This window comes from Gobius niger, assembly GCF_951799975.1.
Source record: "Gobius niger genome assembly, chromosome: 3".
Taxonomy (NCBI): domain Eukaryota; kingdom Metazoa; phylum Chordata; class Actinopteri; order Gobiiformes; family Gobiidae; genus Gobius; species Gobius niger.
This window is the reverse complement of record NC_136854.1, coordinates 31,647,883-31,670,863: the sequence shown is the minus strand read 5'-3', so window position 1 is coordinate 31,670,863 and position 22,981 is coordinate 31,647,883. Positions and strand designations below refer to the sequence as shown.

The following is a 22,981-nucleotide window of genomic DNA, read 5'->3' as shown; positions in this document are numbered from 1 at the left end:
TTTTGGCTCTCACCTCTCTTAAAAACACAACTTTCGCCTTCATATAGCTTTAAAACATTTGTCTCCTCACTTTGGAAACAAACAGACTGTCACTTTAATGCTGATTTAGAGTAGGTTCGGACTGTCGTGAAATAAGTCTGCCAATGGAACAACCATTAATTCGCTTAGATAGATAAAGATAAATCATTCTTGCTCCATTGGCAATAATAAAGTCTGAAATTTCCGATAATTCACAAACTACTTTCTGTACAAATGCTTTCCATACAAATGTTTTAAAGGTACATGAAGGCCAGAGTTCCCAAAAGCCATGTCCACTTTGTTTTAGAAACATCCTAATTATTACTATGACGACGACTGTGGCTTGCCTTTCTTATATGATGGAGAATACTGTTTCCAAATGAGCTGAGAACAACCTATTTCTGTCTGTTCATGTCTACCCACAGACTGTAAAAAGTTACGGCTAAAATCAACACACTGCCCCTTTAATGCCATGTACATGAGAACAGTTAGCGTTAGCCACTTGTGTCTGGCCCTCCTCAACCCACACTATCGCCCCCAGGTTTAGGAGACTTTGTTCAGGACTCTACAGACACTCTCTGCAGCCGCACTCCACCGGTTTCTCCACGTCCTGAGTCACCGTCGTCCCGTCCTCGCACTCGAACGTGAGCTTCCGTCTGCGGACCCTGAGCGGCGAGCAGCAGAACGATGTGTTGTTGAGGCTCAGCTCCGCCCCGGCCTGACAGCGCCCCCTACAGTCCACCCACGAGAAGGGCTTGGTGGTCTGGCAGCGCAGGCCTCCCCTCTGCAGTCTGTGGAAGTCCCGCACCGGTTCACCCCGACACGGAGACTCTGGACACAAAACGCATTTCAAAAACAGCCCGTAACTCCACTGTGCGCTCGGCAACAGAAAATACCAGCTTGTGTCGGTGCAAAGTCTCACTGATCAGGGCAAATATGCTTGGCACACATTCGAAAACAAAGTCTTGGTGATGTCTGTTCATATCCATTTATTGCAAGGGAATAAACGATTTAAAGAGCGGGACTAAAGTGCATATCATGAATAATTGAGACTTTTTGAGCATTAACCTAGTATTTCACTACATTCACACAGTTTTGAGTAATCCTCAGGTAATTCTGTTTAATTTGTCTCTACCTTCTTCAACAGTTTCAACGCTTCAACCTGTACTTCCTGGGTAAAAAATCCTCCACATTTTTAAAGCCCAATAAGCCAAAACTGGATCGATTCTGAGCCATTCTGTGCATAAACTGTGTTCATCTCACCGAGCTGAAGCAGGCTAACTATACTGTAAATCAGGGGTGCCCAAACTTTTCGTCTCCGAGGGCCAAATGAAAAAGTGCCTATGAGTCGCGGGCCAAACATGACAATGTCAAGCACGAAAAACACATACTGCAAATTGTAATGTTACTTTATTTTATTTACCTTTTATTTTTTCAATAGCCTACATTTGCATTTGATTCTATCTATGCAAAAAAACATGCTTTTGTCAATTTTTTATCACATTTTTGTCATTTTTTTGTCACATTTTGTCACATTTTTGTGATTTTATTCATCCATTTTTTTATCACATTATTGTCATTTTTTGTCACATTGTTGTATTTTTTGTCATTTTTTTGTCATTTTGGCATCAATTTTTTTTTATAGAATTTTGTAATTTTTTTGTCACATTTTCGAAATTTTTTGTCAAATTTTTTCGTCAAATTTTTGTCTATTTCTTGTGAAATTTTTGTGACATTTTTGCTACTTTTTCATCAATGTTTTCTCACTTTTTTGTCACATTTCCATCATTATTTTCATCTCAGTTTTGTTGCTATTTTCAGTTTTTTTCCAGAAGGTTTTGGACTGGGGCAAAGCCAAACTGGAGAAAATGTGCTTGGTTCAGGTGGGAGTTAAAACAAACTGTAGCAATTTAGTGCCAAAAAAAAAAAACACCTGTATCTACAGCACCTACAGTAACTTTACCTAATTTGTTCACTCAAAGAAAATGCCACATTAGATTATTTTGAAAGTGTCAGTTCAGCATCAATTCTTATATAAGTCAGTTTTTAACATATACTGATGTTGATGTAACAACCTTTGCAATACAAGTTGGAAAACTGTGAAAGTTGATGCTACAACGCTCTGTAATTGATAAACACCAAGACACCACAACAATGTTTCCTTAACTTTGTGAAAGGAGTGAAACAGCGCCCCCAATTTGACGCTGGTGGTCAAAAAGTGTACTGTATCCATATTTACCATTGAGAATGAATGAAAGAGAGCTAGTATTAACCACACACAGCGCAAAGGTAGGTCACTCTCTGGCGGGCCAACACAATTGTGTTGGCGGGCCAAATTTGGCCCGCGGGCCCCACTTTGGGCACCCCTGTCCTATATCATGCAAAATCGACTTTTTGGAGCTTTTAGCCATGTTGTTATGCTATTTCCTCATCAAAAACACCCCAGAGTGGTTTGTGGCTTCATTCACGCAGCTCTCAGTAATCCTACTGAATCCTGCTCTCTGAGCAGCTGCTCCTCCCTCTCCTCCTGAACGACTGAGTGTTCAGTTGTGTCGTAACAGCGGAACGGAAGTGCTCGACGTCTGTAATGTAATGTCTTAATTCTATGCTTACGGACGGATTTTAATTTGTGAACCACCCTTTTCATTATTTCTGTTGTAAGAAATAAATAAATAAATGAAAAGGAAAAAAAAAAAGAAAAAAAAAAAAAGGATGTGCCCGAGGTGCTTCCAGGTCAGCTGTGGCCAAAACAAACACATCCCCTGAGCGTCTGAACAGATCAGTCATGTTTGCGCTGCAGCTGTGAAGATGGAGCTCGTTACCTACTCTGGACACCTGTTCTTTATTCTTACCTACGATAATGTCACGGAGAAAAAGAAGCGCGTTTGGCTACGTGGACAGGAGTATATACAGTCTATGATTCAACCTTCCTAAAGAAGAGGCCACTCCCGTCAGATGTTGTTTTTTTCTCCGGGATTCGGCGACAATCACCAAAATGGTGTTTTTCTGTGACTGTCTCTGATGGATGTTTAGAGGTACAATACATCATATACATGCCTATACTTAACTTTGGAATGGCTAAAATAGCATGATACAGATCCTTTAATTGTTTTTGTGTAATTATTCTTACAGAGACATTATTTCAAATTATAATTGTATGGTATCAATGCTGAGATCCCCCAGAATAATGTGTTCAAGTCTGTTTTAAAGTAAAACTATTGTGTTTTGCTGAAAAGGCTGGTAAAAGAGTGTCCTCTGCAGGGAATAATGGGAATGACATAGTGACACAAACTTGCAGCTAACATCATGCTAGCAAATTGATGGCACCAATAAAAATGCAGATCTGAGCGCTTCAGCCATAGAAGAAGAAATAACTGAAGTGAACAAGATTACGCCAAACTGCTTGAATTGAGTAAGTGCTACTTCCAATATGTTTTTGTCCAGGGAACATCATTAAAAGCTCATATGAGTCATTTTGCATAATTTCCCTTAAAACAATAAACTTATTGCTGAAAAATCTATGAGGTATGTTTCTATCTCACAGCATTTATATTAAGGAACCGTTCACAGACACACACAAACGCTACAGGGTATATTCGTACATCCACATTAAAGCCACATTAACGCAAGTATAAAGTCTGTATAATAATGCTGCTGTGGGTGCTGTACTCCTGGAGGACAGCCTGTGGGGGGCTCTGTTCTCACCAATGTCGCAGCTCTGTCCGGTGAAGCCCTGGGCGCAGGTGCAGCTCTCACCGCGCTCCGTCTGCTCGCACACTCCATTTACACACGGCAGGCCCTGGCACAGGGGAGCCGGTGCCCCCTTCTGGTTACACAGTACGCCATGAAAGCCCCCCTCGCACTCGCAGCGGTACATCTGAGAGTCCAGCGCCACACAGCGCCCCCTCATGCACCTGTGGTCAAGGAAATAAAAATGTTAAAATTGTGAAAGTCGGAGGTTGATTAAAATCTCTAAGCTACTGCACTCACACTCGTGAGATGATTTAATGTGGCCCTTTGATGAGCATAAATTCCTGAGCATGTCAAAGAAAAAAGTCTCGAGCCCATTCTTGTGCAGAGTTATTGATTTTTAATGAAATAACCATTTTGCTCACTCCAGCCACGAGGGGGCACCTTAAATTAAAAAAAGGAACGAATTCCACACATGTCCAGCAGAGGGCACTGGCATAATAAGATACTAGGATATAAACAGCATATTATATCCATGTTGTAAATGGTCAGTCTGACCCAGGACAGCTGTGGCTACAATAGTAACTTACTGCCATCGAATGTGGAGTGAATGAATAATGACTTCATGTAGCACTTTGAGAAACATGTGACACAGGCTGATGAAGCACAATTAGTGTAAGTTGTTATTTATGAGGCCACAGTCTTTTACAATATATGCGGCCCGTGACCCACCGTGGAAGCTGAATGTCGTCCTGACCCAAACGTGTTTGACCCCCCTGGTCTAGCACAAACCGCTGCAATACCACCACCTAGTGGCTATGCGTGCATTTAAAAAAAGTCAGTGCAATGTGGAAACCAATGAGGACTTTACACATGTCAGAAACAACTTTGAAGCCTTGTTTAAAAGAATGTTAGAGTGTATATAGCTAGATATTCCCCCTTCGATAACTCTGGGATAGGTGAGAGTTCATGAAACCGTGTGGGTTTTGGATTTGATTGACAGGCCCTGGAGCACTGAGGAGGCTTGTTGTTGCTCCGGCTGCACATATGCTCTGTTAGAGGAGACTGCCATCACGCAGTTTGTTTTTCTTCTTTCAAATGCTACGTTTACAATGTAGCTCTATGGTGGCAAGAGAAACTTACTCACAACAACAAAATAAATTCAGCCTACTCCTCTTGAGCATATATTACTGTTTAATGTGTAAATAAGGTAAATGTAGTTGCTCAAATAAACTCAAGGAAACTAAATTAAATGTATTACCACAGCTTTCATTTCATTTTTCATTTATCTTTTTAGCTTTAAGGTACACTTCAATGCTACGGTGTCAACCTCCCAGGACCCATCTTCAGATCTTAAGCCAGGCTTGTTAAGGACTAGCTTATAGATTTTTACTCTTTCTGGCATGTTTTGGGTTGACGGGGCAACCGGAGCACCCGTAAAAACCAAGCCAGACACGAGAGGTGACACAAAGCCACACTTCCACATTCTCTCCAGGACGAGTGGATTGTCCTGCCAAACAAATGTACACCACGCCCATAGAAAACATACATTTTCCAAATCAGTAATTGCACTCACTTGCTGTTTTCACATGGGTTGGGCTCTGTTGCCCTGGTGACGACATCACTTCCTATGAGGCTCGCTGTGATTGGCCGATCACATTGCTCGCCGCTCCAACCCTGGTGACACATGCACTCAGGGCCCTGGGGGGAAACAGGAACAATTTATAGATAGATTCAACTGTTCAAATGACATTTTTTTCTACTGCTTTTATTCTCCATTTCATTATTTTTTTACCTGAGCAGAGTTGGGCTGGCAGACTCCGTTAATGCAGGGCACTTTGGCACAGGCCTCGCAGCCCGGGACGACCCCCGCCTTCCTGGGGGTCTGGGCGAAGTCCTGCAGCTCGTGGTTTATGTAAAGGTTCCTGATGCAGCCGTGGAAACTGGAGGTGTTCAGGGGGACGATGGAGAGAGACAGGGACGGCGGCACCACCTCCTCAGGCATCCCTTCGATATGAGACACAGAGGGTGAGCATTTGGGTAACGAATTTAGTAATACTGACATTTTCATAACAATACAGTTGCAACAGAGCGATACCGCAACAAATCTCACAATGCACTTTTCAAAACTGAAGATATCAACTTCTGGTCTTAAAATATCGCACGTGGTTGCAGTTAATCCTAGATCTAGATCAGGCTCAAGGGACAGTTATATAAAATAATACAAAACAATAAGTATTGCAAATGGGGCTGAGTACTGTAAAACCAGGGGTGTCAAACTCATTTTGGGTCGTGGGCCGGAATTCAGCTCCCACGGCAGGTCGCGGGCCGCATTTAATAGAGACAATTTTTCCAATAAATGAATAATAATAAGCTGTGATTTGGTCAAAGCCCCAACTTAACTTTAGCTTCATTAATAACAACAGCTTACACTTGTATTGCACTTTACAAGCCTGTGTCACAAGTTCCTTAAAGTGCTACATAGTAGTCATTATTCATTCACTCCACACTCAGTGGTGGAGTGTTGAGGTAAGCTGTTATTGAAGCCATAGTCGCCCTGGGGCAGACTGTCCATTTACCACGTGGCTACATAATGTGTTGTTCATATCCTGAGCTAGAATGGCTAGAATGAGCATTCTGGTTATTCTTTAAAAAATCATAACTCCGCACAGGAATGGGCGAGAGACTTTTTTTTTGGACATACTCTGGAATTTATGCTCTACAGAGCAGGGGCCGGATTAAAATATACAACTTTAGAGGCCGAGTTTCAGTGCTGTTGGTCCAGGGACAGCATTAAAGAAAGTTACTTGGTTGTTTCACCTCAAATAAATGTGTTTATTTATTGAATAGGAACAGTGCATATTAATGAACATCTGTAAGTGTAAATATGCCAGATTATAGCGAATATGCTAATTTCCATCTGCAAATGCAAATGATACAAATGTAGAAGAAATGGTCTTTTTATAGAATAGATAAACATTGTTGTTCTGTTTTTTGGTTCTAGATGACAAGGATTTTAGTATAGGTATCGTTCAGGTATCGGTGTTTATTCCAGAAGTCTCCAACCTTTCTTATTCTGTGAGTAACTTTAACAAAACAAAATGGCAGAGAGAAACTTGTTCATCAAAGACATTTGTGTAACTATATGAACGTTTTCCCTAAATGTTTGCATTCAATTCAAAATACAAAGAAAACAAATCCTAAATGTGACTCGCCAGCATTATGTAGGAGTGAACAAAGACCTTGGAAATAGCCACTCGGCAGATCTGTTTCACACTGTTTTCTTTCTCTGCACATTCCAACACGGTCCACCCTCTGTTCCTGACCTCACCTCCCACATATAGCGGCGCCTCGGCCCCGGTGCTCTGAGCGCGGCCCTGACTGTCCAGACTCTGGGGCTCTCCTCCGTCCACAGACAGGTTCAACATGTGGTTAAAGGTCAGCAGCTCGACCGTGTGGAAGCGGCCGTCGTTCACCGTCTCTGCGCTGCACAAACACAAACGTTACCTGTCTTTGTCGGTAGCCGTAGGTAAATTAGACTGAAGTGCACAGATATGAACAGGTTTGGAACAACTGCGATGAGGCTACCTTTCTAGAGCTGAGGAGATGAGCGAGTGTAAAGTCACCTGTAGATGGCGCTGGCGGGCTGGTTGCCGGGGTCATAGGTCACTCGGACGCGGCCCTGATGAAGCTCCACAGCGATCGGTTCCTCATCTCCGTTATACAGTAATATGCCGTTATCTTCTGCTGTGGAAACCTGCACCAGGACAGTTTGCAATCAGGAGACAGCAATGTACGCAATATAATGTTTTCCATTTGCTTTTTGATTATTTAATAGAAAGGCAGAAACAGAAAGATATATAAGATTATGGAATATTACATAAGTTGTACACAGTTCCCAAAATAAATTAAACAACAAAATGGATGACTGTTTAGGATTATGGCATTTAACCGATGTCCAGGTCTGACGAAAGACCACGGGGAGGATTGGCATGTTTTAGGTTGGTGGCCAAAAATAAAATGTACACTTTTTAAAGTCATTATTATACCAAGGAGATCTTAAAGAGACTCCATACGTCTCTTTGGGTATTCAACAGGTCTCTGAGACATTGCAGGGACGTCACAGAAATGTCTCACAGCTTGAGGACAACAAATAGTGTTCGCAACGTTGCCACAACTGCTTGAGACCTCTGGGAGACCATGCGGAGCCTCAGATGAAATGTGTTCATTTTCACCAAGACTACCTGGAGACTCGCCTCATCTCAAGGGGACGTCTCGGAGACATCACCGTGACCAGCGGCAACTCAAGCATCCAACTAGTCTCCAGGCTGGTGAGACGGGCCTTTTGTATGCAAACAATCAAGCTGAGTTGCAGAGACGCTGCGGAGACTGCCACGACTGACTGCGCCGATGAGGCAGGCCCTTAAAGGCCCTATATCTGATTTTTTGATTGCCAACAATGAAAGGGAATGCCACTAAATGAAAAGTTAGTTGTGTTCCAAACTCATTCGTAACTTTCCTAAGATCTTTGTAGCATTTATATATTTATATGTAGTTTATAGGCAAATTTCACATCTGGCAGGGTCACTTTTCAGGGTCACGTTCCCAAAAATGCAAGAAAAATAGCCTGAAAGTTCATGAAATTGATACAAATGTTTTATAATTTGATGTGCACTGTTTTCCCCACAAACATTTTTGCAATATATTAAAGGAGGATAAAATAATTTGCATTGCATTTCTAGAAGTAAAATCAGGTATAGCACCTATAAGTTTGCAAAACGAGGAGGGAAAGGGACAGAAATGTCAAAGAAGCACTCAGCCTTCTCCTCTACTTGTTGGACCTGAAAGCCCCTCCATGTTCACTGTGCACATGATTGACCCCAGTTTGTGTCTCATTGGTCAAACTGATTGGCACAGGGGATTCTAGTTAGTTGCTGAGATGAGCAAAGGGAGGTATTTTAGAAAAATGTAATGATTTAAAATTAAGTGGTTTCCTCTCCCTATATGTTTCAACAATGTCCTAATGAGTAGAATGAGCCCAGACCTGTTCACCACAACTGCCCCTAAAATCCTGCACTGTCACTCAAAAAGGTGTTAATTCGGGTCCGAAGTGCCGTCATGACCGAGCTTAATATAGAAGGTGCAGTTACACATATGACCTGAGGTGGCAGTCGTGAGTATAAAATGGCTAACGTGCATCTAGTCCCTTTAACATTGCTGATATTGCGTCAAATTGCAGGCCTATGTAGCCAATTATACAAAATCTATTAAATGTGATAACAATTAAACTCAACTAAAATCACTTTAAGCCATAAAAAGCCAAACATGTGCTGAATTTGATGGAGGCAAACTACACAGCGCTCTCCTAAAATATATTCAAGAGACGTAGAAAGTTGCCAGAAAGTTGCAGGGTTTGCCCAGCTCTAGTTGATGCGTAAAACACCCTGAGAACTGAACCTGGGACCTCCTCGTCATGAAGCATGAGTAATGAGCGAGTCTGACCTGCAGAGTGATGTTGGCCTGGCTCCAGTTGGTCACCTCGGGCAGCTGGACGTACGAGTCCCGATCGATGAAGTTCACACTGACCAGCCTCTCACAGCTGGCACCCTCAAACCCGGCGGGACACTGGCACTGGGGGGCGCCACTGAGCTGCACGCACTCCGCCCCATTCTGACACAGGACGGTCCCACACGGGGAGGGGACGGAGGGCCGCACTTCACACCTATCTCCACTGTGAAAGAGGGTGAGATAGAGGGGAAAAAAGAACAGTAAAGAAGCTCTTGATGCTTGCATGACTATCACATTTTACTTTGTAATATTTAGACTTTCAATGTTGTCACAATTGTAAATGTCAGTCACGATTATTATGAAGAAGCACCTGTATCCTTTCGGACAGAGGCAGCTGTACCCGTCCAGTTTGTCGATGCACTGGGCTCCGTTTTGACAGCGATGATTCAGACACTCATCAAAATCAATGCCACAGTCCGGACCCACCCAGCCAGGCAGACACACGCACCTGCAATGCAATAATACAGTATACGAGGCTAATACAAGGCCAACCGGGTACAAACACACCTACAATGCACTATTCAGCCGTGCTTGAGAATTTCCTTGCCCCTGCACAGACATCCAAGGACATCGCCTCCCACAGATAACATTCCTTCTGGATTGACGGCGTTCAAAAACACTCACCCACTTTCCTCGGCCTATGCTGCGCACTTATCATCGTGCCCCGGCCAGGTTGATCAATGCAAGCCTTACTGGAAATCTTAGCTCGCTATTCGAGGCCACACTGGTAAATAAACTTCTTGTGCTTGACATCCGTCTTCTCTATACAACTCTCTTCTTTATAGTTGGACTCATTGATTCTCTAAAAAGCAGCATGATGTTGCTTTAACAGGCAAACAATAGATTTGAGCAGTGTGTGACGCATAAAACTATATGGTTACTTAGGGTTCCCATATTTAAAACCTTTACAATCAGTTTAGAACATGTTTGTTTTGCTATATGACCCGATTTCATGAATTATATGGGGTTTTACAATAAAAACTACACTCCTGCCCCGGGTGGTTCCGACCCCCACTTTGGAAACCCACAGTTTAGATCACAAATAAACTTTTTTTTTTTAACAAATTAGACATTCAAACTGACTTCAAAAGTGTAAAAACATGATACAGTAATAGGGTGTGACAATATATAGATTTACGATAAATCACGGTATGTTGCGAGGCGATACGATACTGGTACTTTTTATTCCGATATTGATGCTTTTGATGACATTGTGCATATTAATGACCAACGTCACGCATATTAATGAGGCTGCAGTGCTCGACTGCTTTTAGACAATAGAGGCTAGTACTGATTAAGATTTCAGTCAGAACTGTAGAGGGCAGCACAACAATTCAGAGCTCTTCAACTAAACACTGTCACACAAATATATTACTGATTACATTACTACTACTACTTATGATAGTGTTTATAGAATAGAATAGAATAGAAAAACTTTATTGATGATTATAATAAGATCAAATTGTGGTTGATTTATTCCTTTTAAAACAGGACAGTGGTTGACAGGCCCTTTGTCAGAGTGTAAATCCAGGATCATTTATTCTCTTGTCTATTTAAGCAAAAAAGGAACAATGCACATGAAAACAAATCGTTATCGTAGGTTATTATTTCAGTGCAATATATCGATTATCTCAGTCTCGACATATCGCAAGGTTATCATTATTGTGAGCCATATATTGTGTATCATATCGAACCGTGAGGTACCCAGAGGTTCCCACCCCGACAAACTAATGTACTGCTCAGAAAGAAAGTAAAAAGAAACTGTAATTGTAGCATACAACAGTGGTTCTCAAGCTGTGGTACGTGGGACCACTGGTGGTACTTGGCCTCTCCAGGTCACAATCAAGGTCTTCCCCAATTTTACACTTCATTAGTTTCAGATCATTTCATTTATGCTTTAGTAATGGATTTAAGTTTGGTGTTTTTCTAGTTTAATTTTGATGGAAGCCTGGTGGTACTTGAAAGGTCGACTATTTTATTTTACTTGGTATGAAAGGCTTGAGAACCAGACGCTTTCAATAGATAGCCTATGTATCTAGTTTATATGTGAAATAGTTGTAAGAAGAGATGCTTTTAATAATCTTTTGTTCACTTGTTGGTGAGTGTTGTACCTTGGTCCAGTGGGGGCACTGAGGCAGGTGGACTGGTGCAGACATGGGTTTCTGCCCGGAGCACAAACATCCTCCTCCTCTTCACACAACAGGCCTGACCAAGAGAAACAAAAATGGGGAATTATAATAGAGACAACCCCGTGAACTGCTACCTTAACGTGGTGGGGTTGTTTGAGTGCCGGAATGATCCGAGGAGCTATGTTGTCTGGGGCTTTATGCCCCTGGTAGGGTCTCCCATGGCAAACAGGTCCGAGGTGACGGGTCAGACGAAGAGCAGTTCAAAAGACCCCACCCTGGAGCCAGACCTGGGGTTGGGGCCCGAACGCGAGCGTCTGGTGGCCGGGCCTCTGCCCACGGGGCCCGGCCGGGCACAGCCCGAAGGGACAACGTGGGCCCGCCCTCCTGTGGACCCACCACCCGCAGAGGGATCCATAGGGGTCTGGTGCTAAGAGGACTGGGTGGCAGTCAGAGGCGGGTGCCTCGACGACCTGGTCCACATGCACAGCTTCTGGCGTTCGGGACATGGAACGTCACTTCGCTGGGGGGGAAGGAGCCTGAGCTTGTGCGGGAGGTTGAGAGATACCGGCTAGATATAGTCGGGCTCACCTCCACGCACAGCTTGGGTTCCGGATCCCAACTCCTGGAGAGAGGCTGGACTCTCCATTTTTCTGGAGTTGCCCACGGGGAGAGGCGGCGGGCTGGGGTGGGTTTGCTCATATCCCCCCAGCTCAGCCGTCACGTGTTGGAGTTCATCCCGGTGGACGAGAAGGTCGCGTCCCTACGCCTCCGGGTCGGGGACAGGTCTCTCACCGTTGTCTCGGCCTACGGGCCCAACATCGGTGCAGAGTACCCGGCCTTCTTGGAGTCCCTGGGAGGGGTACTAGATAGTGCTCCACCCGGGGACTCCATTGTTCTGCTGGGGGACTTCAACGCCCACGTGGGTAACGACAGTGAGACCTGGGTGGGAGTGATTGGGAAGAACGACCTCCCCGATCTGAACCCGAGTGGTGTTCTGTTATTGGACTTCTGTGCTAGTCGCAGTTTGTCCATAACGAACACCATGTTCGAGCACAAGGGTGTCCATAAGTGCACGTGGCACCAGGACACCCTAGGCAGGAGGTCGATGATCGACTTTGTAGTTGTGTCGTCAGATCTCCGGCCGCGTGTCTCGGACACTCGGGTAAAGAAAGGGGCGGAGCTGTCAACCGATCACCACCTGGTGGTGAGCTGGATCCGCTGGCAGGGGAGGAGGCCGGTCAGACCTGGCAGGCCCAAGCGTGTTGTGAGGGTCTGCTGGGAACGTCTGGCAGATCCCTCTGTCAGTGGGGTCTTCAACTCCCACCTCCGGAAGAGCTTCACCCAGATTCCGAGGGAGGCTGGGGACATGGAGTCCAAGTGGACCCTGTTCTCCTCCTCCATTGTCGATGCGGCTGCTCGTAGTTGTGGCCGTAAGGTCTCTGGTGGCAATCCCCGAACCCGGTGGTGGCGGCTGGAAGTAAGGGATGCCGTCAAGCTGAAGAAGGAGTCCTACCTGGCCTTGTTGGCTTGTGGGACTCCTGAGGCAGCTGAGAGGTACCGGCAGGCAAAACGTGCTGCAGCTGTGGCGGTCGCGGAAGCTAAAACTCGGGTCTGGGAGGAGTTCGGAGAAGCCATGGAGGAAGACTATCGGTCGGCCTCGAAGAGAATCTGGCAAACCATCCGGCGCCTCAGGAGGGGGAAGCGGTGCTTCACCAACACTGTTTACAGTGCGGGTGGGGAGCTGCTGACCTCGACTGGGGATGTCATCGGGCGGTGGAAGGAGTACTTCGAGGACCTCCTCAATCCCGTCGTCATGTTTTCCAATGAGGAAGCAGAAGCTGGGGACTTGGAGGTGGGCTCGTCCATCACCCAAGCTGAAGTCACCGAGGTGGTGAGAAAGCTCCTCGGTGGCAAGGCTCCGGGGGTGGATGAGATTCGTCCTGAGTACCTTAAGTCTCTGGATGTTGTAGGACTGTCTTGGCTGACACGTCTCTGCAACATCGCGTGGCGGTCGGGGACAGCGCCCCTGGATTGGCAGACCGGGGTGGTGGTCCCTCTCTTTAAAAAGAGGGATCGGAGGGTGTGTTCCAATTACAGAGGAATCACCCTCCTCAGCCTCCCCGGTAAGGTCTACTCCAGGGTGCTGGAGAGGAGGATCCGGCCGATAGTTGAACCTTGGATCCAGGAGGAACAATGCGGTTTTCGTCCTGGTCGTGGCACACTGGACCAGCTCTATACCCTTCATCGGATGCTCGAGGGTTCGTGGGAGTTCGCCCAACCAGTCCACATGTGTTTTGTGGATCTGGAGAAAGCGTTCGACCGCGTCCCTCGTGGTGCCCTGTGGGGGGGGGGGTTTGGGAGTATGGGGTCCGGGGCCCTCTGCTAAGGGCTGTCCGTTCCCTGTATGACCGCAGCAGGAGCTTGGTTCGCATTGCCGGCAGTAAGTCAGACCTGTTCCCGGTGCGTGTTGGTTTCCGCCAGGGCTGTCCTTTGTCACAGGTTCTGTTCATTACTTTTATGGACAGAATTTCTAGGCGCAGCCAGGGGCCGGAGGGTGTCCGGTTTGGGAGCCTCAGGATCTCATCTCTGCTGTTTGCGGATCATGTTGTTCTGTTGGCTTCAACGAACCAGGACCTTCAGCTGCTCTGGGGCGGTTTGCAGCCGAGTGTGTAGCGGCCGGGATGAGGATCAGCACCTCCAAAATCTGAGGCCATGGTTCTCCACCAGAAAAAGGTGGCTTCCCCTCTACAGGTCGGTGGGGAGTCCTTACCTCAAGTGGAGGAGTTCAAGTATCTCGGGGTCTTGTTCACGAGTGAGGGACGGATGGAGCGTGAGATCGATAGACGGATCGGTGCGGCGTCAGCAGTGAGGTCGCTGTATCGATCTGTCGTGGTGAAGAGGGAGCTGAGTCCGGGGGCCAAGCTCTCGATTTACCGATCGATCTACGTTCCCACCCTCACCTATGGTCATGAGATTTGGGTCATGACCGAAAGGACAAGATCGCGAATACAAGCGGCCGAAATGAGTTTCCTTCGCAGGGTGGCTGGGCGCACCCTTCGAGATCGGGTGAGGAGCTCAGTTACCCGGGAGGAGCTCGGAGTAGAGTCGCTGCTCCTTCACGTCGAAAGGAGCAGCTGAGGTGGCTCGGGCATCTGTTCCGGATGCCTCCTGGTCGCCTCCCGCGGGAGGTATTCCCGGCGACCCGGCCCCGGATAAAGCGGAAGAAAATGGATGGATGGATGGATATAATAGATAAATACAGCTGTACCATTAAGTTAAGAACCCGAGTGGACATGTTTTGGCCGATATTGGTGAACATTATGCTGATATGATTGATACTGCGTTTGGATCTTTCATAACTTGGATTCTCCGCTGTTCAGTCTGCATTATTTTAACTAATAAAGTGTGATTTCACAGTTTGTATACATTTTAGTCTTACTAAAGAGACACTTCAACAAGACATAATTTAAAATGTTTTTAAATAATCTATTGGACGTGCTCTGAAACCACAGTCTGTTTTTGTATTGTTATTCTTTTAACCTGTGTAGTTGGGCGGGCAGAGGCAGGTGTAGTTGCCCACTCCGTCCACGCAGGTGGCGCCGTTCTCACAGCCGTGGTCTTCACAGTCATCAAAGTTCACTTCGCAGAACGCTCCGTGGAAGCCGAAGGCACACGCACAGCTGAGGAAGATAAGATAAGTTCAGTTTAGCTTTATTGTTAATTCTACCACATGTAAAGCATGCACAGATCATTGAAATTAGTCAGTGCAAAAAACTGTAATTTTGCTGAAATGTTTCACTTCAATTGACCGAGCAACAAAAATATTTAAATGTGGACAATTTAAAGAAGTACGATTTTTGTGAATATTAAATAAACATGACATGACATATTTATTTCTCAGGAGGTAAAGACCTAGGGCCAGATCTTGTGCCTGGCACGGGGACAGCCCTGCTCCAAACGCATCGTTACACAGGCTGTTGCCTGTGACTGCGGCACAGATGAGAGGGCGACGCTTAGGCTATATATACACAGGTGCTCATCATATAACTAGAATATCATGAAAAAGTGTATGTACTTCTGTTATGCAACTTAAACTGTGAAATTAATATATGATATAGACTCATTACATGAGATATGTAGCATTTATTTGTTATCATTTTGATTATTATGGCTCAGATTGTAAAAAACCCAAATAAAAAAAGAAACGAGAAAATCTGAATATTTTAAAAAATTGACTTTAAGCAATAGTCATCAAAATTATAACAAACAAAGGCTTGACATGTGTTACTTTGCATGTAATGAGTCTATATCATATATTAGTTTCACACTTGAAGTTGAATAACAGAAGTAAATGCACTTTTTCCATGATATTCTAATTATATGACGAGCACCTGTATATGTATTTGTATATATATATATATATATATATATATATATATATATATATATATATATATATATATAAAAATAAAAATAAACTCTTCCTCACCCTCCGCGGGTGGTCTCTTTCTCCTCCTGCTCGGGTCCTCTACCAGAGGCCTGGGAGCTTGAGGGTTCTGCGCAGTATCTTTGCAGTTCCTACGACTGCACATTTCTGGACCGAGATGTCTGATGTATTTCCTGGGATCTGCTGGAGCCACTCCTCCAGTTTGGGGGTCACCGCCCCAAGTGCCCCAACGACCACGGGCACCACTGATGCCTTCACCCTCCAGGTTTTCTCCAGCTCTTCTCTGAGCCCCTGGAATTTCTCTAGTTTCTCATGTTCCTTTTTCTTGATGTTGAAGTCGCTTGGTATTGCTATGTCGACCACAACGGCTTTCCTCTGCTCTTTGTCCACCACCACGATGTCCGGTTGGTTCGCCATTACCATTTTGTCCGTCTGTATCTGGAAGTCCCACAGGATCTTGGCTCGGTCATTCTCGACCACCTTTGGAGGTGTTTCCCACTTTGACCTTGGGGTTTCCAGCCCATACTCTGCACAGATTATCCTGTACCCTATACCAGCCACTTGGTTATGGCGCTCCATGTAAGCTTTCCCTGCCAGCATCTTACACCCTGCAGTTATGTGCTGTGTACTATGTGTATATATATATATATAAAGTATATATATATAAAGGGATCGACTGAGGCGTGCTCTCCTATAGCAGCCTCACATTATTTCCCTTATTTACATGCTTCGTGCTCTTCTTTGAGCTTTACGGGGTTTTATGAGCTCTATTAGGTCAAACTAAGTACTTGACTTAAACTCTGCTTGTGTCCGCTGTACAGCCGGTCCCGCTGTGGCGCGGTTTGGCACTCACTCGGCCGTAATTGCGTCAACGCGACCCATACAAAGCACATTTTCAGCCCCCACTCCCCCACCACCCTTCACCCTTCCCCTTGTGGAGTCTGGTTGGAGGAAAAAGGTTTTTCTACATAACATCGCCACTGGCCATGGGAGTCTGTCCTGCCCACTTAATGTGCCAGATCTCGGAGCTGCAAGATCTCACAGGGCACTCCTACTGAGCACAAAAAGCTACGCTACCGTCTGCGTTTAGAAACACAAGATCGGGCCCCTAATCTGATATAGATTCGGATGTTGATTTTATTATTTGTTTTTATTGGTTTATTTGGTTGTGACAGTGCATGTTAATGAAAGAACCACAACAGATTAATTTGGCATCCGTTGTCCCACACTCGCACTCTCATTCATCCTGGCCTTTTGTACATGTTATTAGTGGTAGGGGAGACTGAAGTACCCGGAGGAAAGCTACACAGATAGTCTTGTAGTGCCTTATAGTGCCTTTTTAGACGACAAAAATCCTACAAAGACTAACTTCCTAAACTGGCAATATAGTCCACTTTTGGTGATTTGTATTTATTACAAGGCTTATTAACAAGGCTGTCAATCAACAGCCTCGATACTTTAGCATTTTATGAGTTTTGGCAGCGCAGAAAATTGTTCTTCGGCCACAGAAAAACAATTTTGATTGAAACTTCCTCCTTAAATCCCCGCTGTTCAGTGACCGCGCAGTGATCCGTGCAGTTCAGAGAAGACCGCAGGCTCTGGGTCTGAATGTTTTATTCTACTGTACATTTTACTGTATTTGAATCAGGGACAGTGTGCGGCTTCTGGTTCAACTGCAGTTTGTCCCAAATTAAGAAATGAAGCATGAAGCGTGAAATATCAGGAGCTCTGCCCTGATTGTAAATGCATGTGACACAACACGCCATCCAGACCTTACAGCACAGAGGCGCTCCTATGCAAGCGGCTTTCTAAAAATATGCTCTCAAATCTGGGCTTGGGAAAAGTATGACATCTCACGATTCAATATAATAATGCACAGATGCATCAACGCTTCTAACCCTATTTAAGTCTGATGTCTAATGTGTAAAACTGAAATGTTGGGGACTGAAAAAATGAATGAAGTGCTACACAGGTTGACTTTAAACACTGTTGAAGAGTGATAAGAGCATCACCTGAATCCTCCGGTCTGTTCGTCGCTGATGCAGGTGCCTCCGTTTGTGCAGGGCTCACTCACGCAGGGGTCCACCGGAGTCTCGCAGTGCTTTCCCTGGAGAAAACATTTCAGATCAAACCCACGCAAAATCACACAATATTAAATGCTACATGTTTAAGTTTTAAGTGTTTAAGTAAGCAAAGTAACTTTACTAAAGAATTAACAGCAAATAATGTGTACGTACTGTATGGGAAAACCTGTTTCATAATCCACGATGTCTAAATCAAGCCATCGTTGCCCTCCGCTGGCAACGACATCAAATTATCAGGATGGCTATTACTAGTCATGGACGAAAACATCACTATGACCCACGTGACAGGGCTGGGGTAGGTGAATTCTTTTCAACCACGCTAGTTTTTGTACAGCAGTCCAAAAAGTGGCGGCCATGTAAGTTTCACAGACCACTCGGGACCATTACAATGAATGGGGCTGAATAGAAAAACGGCTATCTTTAATTATTAAATCTATGGTTCATCCACAAGAGGTCAGTGTTCAAACAGAATGAAGCAGCTCTGAAGCTACACATCTTTTAGGCAAGACATTTGCCCGGAAAGCCTTGAAGTGTCACTATTACTAATACGGCACTTGTTGTGCATCTACATAAAAAGATGTCAGTATTGATGAAATCGGTTGGAGAGAATAGATGTGTGTTTTTATACAGCGTATAAGTATGAGTTCACCACTTTACTGGAAGTATGCAAGGGGAGGGGAGATAGGAGTCTTAAAATAGGGTTGAATAGGGTCCTTCTCAAGCACAGAAACCTTCAGTGTGTGATGAGTCTCATGCGTATCTTCTTTGTGTTGTTCGTTGAAGTAAGTTGTTACCGTGAATCCGGTGGGGCAGGAGCAGCTGTACTCCTGGGTGCCATCGTCCCGACACTGGCCCTGGTTCAGACATGGAGAGGAGACACAGGGGCTGCACTTCACCTGCACCCACTCCTCTACCGGGCCTGCCCAAATACACACACAAACATACAATAACACAGGTCAAAAGACGGCCTAACAACCTTATAATCAATCACTGCCCGATTTTTGTCTTGGGCCATTACTCATTCACTCTCCTCACTTTGTGGTAGTTATTTAATGAGTGATGTGCGAGTGCTTGGAGATGTTTGAAATAAGACGTGCTGCCACCGTTTGCACCAATTGAAGTCTACTTACTTTTGTATTTTTTAATAACTGTGTTTCTAAAGCACTTTAAGTTGAACTATGCTCTAAAAATAACTTCACTTTAGATCAATCCAAAAGAAGTTGAGTGGTTGCAGTGATCCAGTTGCAGCTGGGATCAACCCCCTGACTTTTTCACGCCATGATTGCTGAAACCACTGAGCCACCGCCGCCCCCGTTGCATTTTTAGAGGTGATAAGATGAGAGGCAAAGGGAGCAGGTGTTTGATCGTAGGTACGTGCACGGGGGGCAGGAAATACAGACTTCATTACTGCAGTGCCTTTCCTCTCAGCGTCATCGTGATTAAGCCCCCACTGTGTTCACTTTCGTCTTGGCACTAAAGAAGTGACGCACACCGCTGGGAACCTTAAAACTCCCTTAAACTAGTCGACCCGGGTGATTTCACATAAGAATTAATGCTATTTTAGCTTTTTAAAATATGTCAACTAGCACCTGCTCTGGCTCAGATCACTGCAGGCTCATAAAACTGCCAAGAAACTATGACTTTTTCACAGTCAAACCGAGTGTGAGGAGGAAAGATTGACATGTTTTAGCCTCAGTCGTTTTGAGCATAAAGGTTTGAGCTGCGCCTGACTGTTGGGCAATATGTTGAGATGCTCACCTCCAGGGGGCAGCGCAACTGTTCATTTGCAGGTCTGTGAGTGCAATTAGCTGCGCACAGATGCACGTCTTAATTAGGAGGTACTTTATATAGATTGATGCCGTTTTACATCAAGGAACAACTGAAAATGAAGTTCCACACCAGCACGGGGAAATCATTTCATTTAGTCGCAAGCAACATTTTTTACTATAGTTTTTTGAAGTGTCTACGATGCCGTTAGACCAGGGGTGTCCAAAGTACGGCCCGGGGGTCAAATGCGGCCCTCAGACCAATTTTTGGCGGCCCTCGGCCTTCTTGCAGGATCGGTACACATCAGCAGAGAAGATCCTTTTTATTTGAAATGTATTAATTCTACACAATTCTAAAAAGAACTAACATGATATTGTGCGACAGAGCGGGCGTGAAGGTTTTTAAGCATAAATAAAGGTATGGGGCACAATTTAAACCTCTGCTGATCGAAGGTTTTGCGGCACTAAACACCGATCTATGGTCCTTCACCCCCATGAAAAAGGTTTGGACACCCCTGCGTTAGACGGTTCCCGGCTATTTTACAGCATGTGTTTGATATGGACAAATTCTAACTAGTGAAGGTCAGGAGTTGGAAAACGCTTAAGTTAAGAAACAGGGAGACAATCAAGGTTAAGGTTAGGTCTCTTTAGCAATGTAATGATATAATGTTTAAAAAATAACAATTCATTTGTTTTATCTGTCAAACTATCAAGTGCGTGCAATTAAAACAAGATTCTGATCTGTTCAAGGCAAAATAGTGGTGGGAACTCTGGGTTACTGGACGTCTTTTTTACGCATTATCATAAGGAGACGGCAAAACAGCAAAGTGAGTTTGTAGCTGCCGGGCGGTTCTATAAACATTGACTTAGACACTTGTTTTTTGTGAGTCATGTGACAAAAACTCCACCTAACTCCATATTTGATCATATTTCTATTCACTGTCACAGAGAAATACTAGGAAATACTACAACCTACTGCACAAAACGAAGCGATATCTTGCTACATGAAAAGTCTTCTGGCGACTGAAAGATGCCACGTAAATGCTTAAAGCTTCCAGTGCGTAAGGAAGTGCTGCAGGACAAAAAGGTAATTTGGTTTAATCGTGTAACTTCAAATAGATATCGATCAGATTCTTCCTTTGAGTCCATGGAAAGCTGATTGTTATCCCCCAGCATGTCGCAAGCTGTCCCGCGTTACCATGGAGATCAGCTGCCATACGTCACATTCAATAAACCGATTCTTTCCGGTTTTAGTCCAAATTTAGGCGACTGAATCTAAGGCAACTTTACGTCCAAGTTATTTAATCAATATAATCACATGTGAAAAGGACCAGACTTGTTCTAAAAATGTCATGGGAACATTTGATGGCATCAGTTCCTTCTTTTCATCTTCATAGTTTTTATGAGAGGACGAAAATATCTGAACAGAAATATAAATATAACAGTGGATAAATGAGAACCTCTGTTTCTTTTTTACTATTCTATTTTTCTTTCTATTTTTTTCCTATTTTTGTAGAGCTTTTATTGTGCAAACATGTAAAGATACAGGTCTGTTATTCAACTTAAACTGTGAAACTAATATATGATATAGACTCATTACATGCAAAGTGAGATATGTAGCCTTTATTTGTTATAATTTTGATTATTATGGCTCAGCATGTAAAAAATGTAAAATCTCATAAAATTTGAATATTTTGAAAATGGACTGTTTGCCACAATCATCAAAACTATAAGAAACAAAGGCTTGACATACAGTGCCTCTCGAAAGCATTAATACACCTTGAACTTTTGCACGGATAGAGGCTGTAGGTGTAGCATAGTGTGTGAGTGAAAGGGTTTTCAGGAATGGAAATGTAGTGAGTGGAATAGCTGCATGTGGGAACTGTAGGTACAGCTACGTCTTGGTCATGGTCAGGGGTGAGAAAGAAATGAAATGTGTTTGTGTTTTTTTATCAATGTGGATGTCTGACAATGGGAGTGAGGCACAAGCGACATGTGACCTCGACGTGAACTGTCAGACAGAGACTGGTTTTACTCTCCCATTATGTTCCTTTGAGGGTTGTCTCACGCAAAAATAAATCGATTCGTAATTTAGTTTTTTTCATTTTTGTCAACTTTACATACTCTTTTTTACTCTTTTACTCGAAAGTATTAATACACCTTGAACTTTTGCACATTTTGTCATGTTTACAACCATAAACATAAAGATTTTATTTGGATTTTTTTTACTGAACGTTCACACACAAGTAACCAACAACTGTGAAGTGAAAGCAAAATGATGCATGATTCTTTTATTTTTCAAAAAATAGAAAACCGAAAAGTGGGGCGTGCATAAGTATTCATACAGATGAATGAATACTTTGTGAACCCCCTTTTGCTGCAATAACAACAGCAAGTCTTCTGGGGTTTGACTCTACAAGATTTGCACATCTCGACACTGACATTTTAGCCCAGTCACATTAGAAGGAGAGCATTTGTGAACAGTTTTCAGATCTTTCCACAGATTTTCAATAGGATTTAGGTCAGGACTTTGACTGGGCCATTCTAATTTTTATTTTTTTTAAACAATTCTATTGTAGATTTAGCTTTGTGTTTAGGGTCATTGTCCTGCTGAAGGTGAATCTCCGCCCCAGCCTCAGTTCCCTTTTCCTCCAAAATGTCGCGTATTTGCCTCCATCCATATTCCCAACTAATCTTACACCGCCCCAGTCCCCGCTAAGGAAAAGCAGCCCCACAGCATGATGCTCCCCCCCCCCCATATTTGACACGATGAGCAGTGTTAGGTTTGCTCCATACACAACGTTTTGCATTTGGGACAAAAAGTTAAATTTTTGTCTCATCTGACCAAAGCTCCTTCTTCCACATGGAGCTGTGTCCTCCATATGACTTCTAGCAAACTTCAAACGGGATTTCTTATGGCCTCCTTTCAATAATGGCTTTCTTCTTCCACTCGTCCATGAAGGCCAGATTTGTGTAGATACGACTTATAGCTGTCCCATGTCCAGATTCCCCCAGCTCAGCGGCAGGACTTCACAGCTCCTCCAGAGTTATCTTGGGACACTTGGTTGCAATTCTTACCAGTGCTCTCCTTGTTCGGTCTGTTAGTTTAGGTGGACGGCCGTGTCTTTGTAAGTTGGCAGCAGTGGTGCTATGCTCTTCCCATTTCTGAATGATGGATTGAACAGTTGCTCCGGGAGATTTTTAAATCTTGGGAAATATAACTTAATATATAATATAATATAACTTAATGCTGCTTTAAACTTCTCCACAGCTTTATCC

The 22,981-nt window shown here is 44.2% G+C and overlaps 1 protein-coding gene across 1 annotated transcript in view; it reads right to left on the bottom strand.

Annotated features, from left to right (window-relative positions):
* Positions 1-325: 325 nt before the first annotated feature.
* Positions 326-22,981, bottom strand: part of LOC306960751 (slit homolog 1 protein-like) — a 78,371-nt gene continuing 55,715 nt past the window's right edge. The window contains exons 27-38 of the mRNA XM_079553247.1: positions 18,731-18,855; positions 17,865-17,959; positions 14,946-15,085; positions 11,388-11,481; positions 9,587-9,724; positions 9,211-9,439; positions 7,335-7,465; positions 7,040-7,194; positions 5,504-5,715; positions 5,285-5,409; positions 3,724-3,932; positions 326-849 (exon numbers count right to left, since the gene is read on the bottom strand). Of these exons, the coding sequence (XP_079409373.1) occupies positions 584-849; positions 3,724-3,932; positions 5,285-5,409; positions 5,504-5,715; positions 7,040-7,194; positions 7,335-7,465; positions 9,211-9,439; positions 9,587-9,724; positions 11,388-11,481; positions 14,946-15,085; positions 17,865-17,959; positions 18,731-18,855 (1,919 nt within the window). The 3' untranslated portion in view covers positions 326-583. The remainder of the gene's footprint in view (positions 850-3,723; positions 3,933-5,284; positions 5,410-5,503; positions 5,716-7,039; positions 7,195-7,334; positions 7,466-9,210; positions 9,440-9,586; positions 9,725-11,387; positions 11,482-14,945; positions 15,086-17,864; positions 17,960-18,730; positions 18,856-22,981) is intronic.